Source organism: Sinohyriopsis cumingii, chromosome 6 (assembly GCF_028554795.1).
Source record: "Sinohyriopsis cumingii isolate HCF-2022 chromosome 6, ASM2855479v2, whole genome shotgun sequence".
Classification (NCBI taxonomy): Eukaryota; Metazoa; Mollusca; class Bivalvia; order Unionida; family Unionidae; genus Sinohyriopsis; species Sinohyriopsis cumingii.
The window spans coordinates 135855864-135860578 of record NC_142966.1 but is presented as its reverse complement, the minus strand read 5'-3'; the positions used below and the strand labels follow the sequence as shown (position 1 = coordinate 135860578).

Below are 4715 nucleotides of genomic sequence, written 5' to 3'. Positions count from 1 at the left end.
GGAAAGTGGAGGTTGATATTCTCGATATGAGTGTTCCGAAGACGGAAAGAAGTGTCCTTGTGTCCATGACATTCGGTGGCACTGAGTTTGAAGTCAAAGCAAGAGAAACAAGAACAGGAAAAATTACGAAAGCTACAGTGAATTTTCTAGGATAAAAAAGGATTAGTCAGATGCATTCACATTTTTGATGTATCATGATTTATTGCCTGATGTTAAGAATATTTTGATTATGCCTGAGACTAATTCATATTATTTCTTTTTTGTGTGTGTATGTGTGTGATTTTGGCTTTTTAATGTATCTTTATCAATTTTGCAGTCATATCGCTAGCACTGGTGCATCATGCTGCAAACATGTATAAAATATATGTCCTAGTCACATTATCCTGACGCCAGGCCGACTAGTCCTAACCCTAACCTCTTCATGCTGAGCGCCAAGCGAGGCAGCTGTAAGTACCTTTTTTGTAAGTCTTAGTTATGACTCGGCCGAGGATCAAACCACGACTTCCCGCATCCGAGGCGGAAACTCTAATCACTAAGCCACCGGAGCGGTCTTATTACTTTGTTAATGAATGCTCGCAGTGATGAGTGAAGTTTCGCAGTTGATAACTACAAGCATGGACTGTTAAATAAATGTATACGTCTATCATCTTTGTAACGCTATATCTTGTTATTAAATTAGGCATTTAAGATGAAGATACGTGTTAATCTTGAAACAATTATCAACTCATAGTCGACCGTTTCCCTATTTCATAAGACCCCAAGACAGCAGTACTTGTCAACTGAAGGGTTCTTAAAAGCTCAAGTACTACAAATCATTTTTCCTCTAATCGTCACTGGACCACTAATCTTGAAACTCTAATTTCACACTTGTGTGATCTTTGTAATCACATTTGTACAAATCATCAGACAGTCTTTCCAAGCCTAGGGTCGTGTCTTCACGCTATGCATTACGAATCACGACCCAAACACCTTTTACAAAGACGTATTCATTTTCCAGATTACCAAACACTTATCCATTTGAATATCTTTATGTTAAAAAAATCAAGGAGCGTCCATTTTACGGAACTAACCCATGCTACCATAAAGTCTTCTGAATACTGTACATTATGACTTCTGCTAAACATTGTATAACTTACTTGCTTTGAGAAACATCTTCTCAACACCGATGCATACTTGTCAAATAATCAATAATGTCTAGCAAAGCAATGAACTGAGACGTAAATATAAATGGCACATCCACTAAGTTTATTACTGTATTTGTCATTCTAAATACCAGTAAAGGTAAGTATGTCGCATTATGTGTAAATATTTAGGTTACCTCCAGGCAAATATTGTAATGATATAACACAAATACTGACACAGTGATCACGCTACTGCAAATTCACTTCAATTGTACATTAAAATAGTGATCAAACACACATCCACTTGTACTCATCCACTGAAATAGCAATAAACGGTATATCTACTTACTCTTGCACTCGATCATTAGAATAGTAAATTTTACAATATATCCTCTTACACCCATGCACTGCAAGAGTAATGATGCAACACATGTACGTGCACTCAGGGTCGGATGGCGGGGGGGGGGGGCAGAGTTTCCAGACCCTCAAGGCTAAAAGAAACTTACACATACACAAACGTACGGTCACTTGTCATTAGAAATTTGACATCGTGTTATTCTTGAGCACATATATTGGGTATCATGCACACTTTGAATAAATGGACACATAAACGTTTGCTTTGGTGCTTTGCTTTGCCCTTTCGAGGAAAGTAAAATCCCTTTTGTACTTTGGAAACACTGATCAGGTCCTCTGCGCTAGTTCATTAGAATAGTAAATCGTAAAATACATGAACTTACACCCATGCATTAGAATAGTAATGATACAACATATCTCTTTGCACTCATAAATTACAATAATACCGATACATCATATCCATTTGAAGTCGTACATCATAATAGTAACGATGCATCACATATATTTGCACTCATGTGTTACAATGGTAACGATGCAACACGTTCACTTGTACTCATACTTTACAATAATAATGATAAAACACATCTACCTGAACCATTATATTACAATGGTAATCGTGCAATCCACTCACCTGCACTCGTACATTATAATATCAATGATCGAACACATCCACTTGTACCCATGCATTGGTAATCAGTTTGGGTTTTTTAAACTAGAGATGCATTGTAATTTAATTAGTATACATTTGTAGCTGGAAATGGGGACATATGACCGGGTTGTGAGACTAAAATGGATATAAAGAAACGTGTACAGAGCTAGAATTAAATTAAATATTGCTACATGTTTTGTCTGCTAGCGTTCCCATCACAACCGCTAGCAATATAAGGACATGGTCGTTCAATACGTTTATGTATTATTTTAGCTTGGGAAAAGGCCACTTGACGGAAAGTCCTAAATGCACGTGTTTGACTTCCTGTTTATATTTATTATGCTAAAAATATTGTTAGAGACAGTCAGGGAAAAACAAAGTCAAGATCCAGTCATAGTTAAACCTAAGATGTATAAGTCATGTAACTATAGTATATTCAACGATAATTTGGTTATCGATTTAAGTATTGTTTAAGAATTATGGAAAAAAGTATTCTTGCAACAGAGATTATGGGGTTTCTTTAGGTGTGTGAATAGAGATTGTTGTGAGATTGTTGCCATAATACTATATAATTCCGTGTACATTTATTCCAAAGACTGTATATAACTCAGTGATTGAAAACTTCAGAGAGCTAGCAGATCTATATTGGTCCCTATATACACGCAAATTAGGTACCAGTGGTCGGTCAAACATCAAAGTAAAAGCGGAGAAATTAGCTATCAGAGATGTATCCAAGCCGTTCTTACGTAGGTTACAGGTTGGGGTTGGTTGTAGCAGTGTTCTGTTAAAATTAAATTTTCTACTCTTTTGTATTAAGTCGATATTAATAATTTGCTGCTATCAGAATCCAGCGTTATTAAATGGTATTAAAGGTTTTGCGGCAAGACAACAAATAGCATCTACATCCAAACACGCGCGTTTGTATTTAATGATCAGCGCGATTCTCTTGGAAATTTAATCTCGCTGCTGCTGTTACGCTTCAAATTTTTTTCTTCAGGTCGGTAAGGCTGAGGGACTATTATAGTTTTTCTGTTACTATTACAATCGAGTACTTTAATCGTACAAGAGGCAGACACTCTCTGGTATTATCATCAGTTGCAGGTACAATACGCACATGCACTTCTAGCCATTTAGCATGACCCTATGATTTTACTGGCTCAATGGTCATACAATCAAAGCAAACCTCTGCCTCGGGAATACTTAAACCTCCAACGATTCTGCGTTCTGATGCTCTGGAGCCTCTTTTGTTCAAGAACACAGTGATTACGCCATCACCATTTACATCTAACGAGTATCATTGCCCAAATCTGTTACTCGAACAAGCGCATCCTTGTTGAGAAACAGTCGAGATATTTCTGAATTCAGCTCAGTCAACGTCGATATAACATATTTGTTGGTGAAGTTAACTGGGTAGGATAGAGTGTAGAATGCCACTTCGCCATTATTGAAACAATACCGGAGAGGTTTCGCATCTACTGCTACATTTAACGGTTCAGCGTTTTGACGTGCATGTGCGATGATTCTAAGCTGGCCTCGAGTTGGTTGTGGAACATCAGGGTAGTTCTAAATGACATATTTCCTTGACCCTTAACAAAATTACATGACTGTTCATACGAGGGTTTGGTAACACCACTTTGACACCACTTCAGGTCGTTTGGGAACTCATTTAACATCCATCGTCGACTCTACCCCAATAAGTTGGGATACGTGTGTGCATAATGAAAATCGATCAACACGCATGTGTCATTAATAAGCTTACTATGTCATGGGGGTAGAGGCTAGGACGAGTAGTTGGGATCCAAAGGAGACAGTAATGGCACACAACTTCTTTCATACTACATATCACCTATAATTTTGTATAGTTTGAAGTTTTACAAAACACAACAGGCATTTATCCGTTTTGAACAATTAAAGACTGCTTCCATATATGTATGTCACCAGTGCATATAACTGACTACTTTTACATGCATTTAGATTACAGCCATATTCTGTGGAATTTATGTAGCTCTTTAATTATTGTATTCATCTAAGCCCTCCTCTCTCTCTCTCTCTCTCTCTCTCTCTCTCTCTCTCTCATACTACATATCACCTATAATTTTGTATAGTTTGAAGTTTTACAAAACACAACAGGTATTTGTCCGTTTTGAACAATTAAAGACTGCTTCCATATCTGTCTGTCCACCAGTGCATATAACTGACTACTTTTACATGCATTTAGATTACAGCCATATTCTGTGGAATTTATGTAGCTCTTTAATTATTGTATTCATCTAAGCCCTCCTCTCTCTCTCTCTCTCTCTCTCTCTCTCTCTCTCTCTCTCTCTGACCTATTTAATTTCCAAGATTACCAAATACAGGTTATCTAGAACTTTATAATTGACCGCATCTTTGGTCTGCGGAAACCATGCACAAACAACGAACTACTATTGCAATTAATTTACTTCCTTATTGCATTAGAATCGGTGTTTACATCTAACTGACATAGGTACGCGCGATAAGATCCGTGAAAAGTTTTCTCGGAAGGGTATTAAGTAAATACTTATATCTAAGTTATCCAAACAAAAGTGCACTTCAGGTTTACATTTATTGTG

At 37.1% G+C, this 4715-nt stretch overlaps 1 protein-coding gene across 3 annotated transcripts in view; it reads left to right on the top strand.

The window, feature by feature from the left end:
* Positions 1-4293, top strand: part of LOC149798060 (heat shock 70 kDa protein 12A-like) — a 27409-nt gene extending 23116 nt beyond the window's left edge. For all 3 annotated transcript variants that reach the window (XM_089963144.1, XM_089963142.1, XM_089963143.1), the window contains one exon: positions 1-4293. This exon is cut by the window's left edge and continues 909 nt beyond it. In XM_089963144.1, coding sequence (XP_089819270.1) covers positions 1-155 — 155 coding nt within the window. In that variant the 3' untranslated portion in view covers positions 156-4293.
* Positions 4294-4715: the final 422 nt, after the last annotated feature.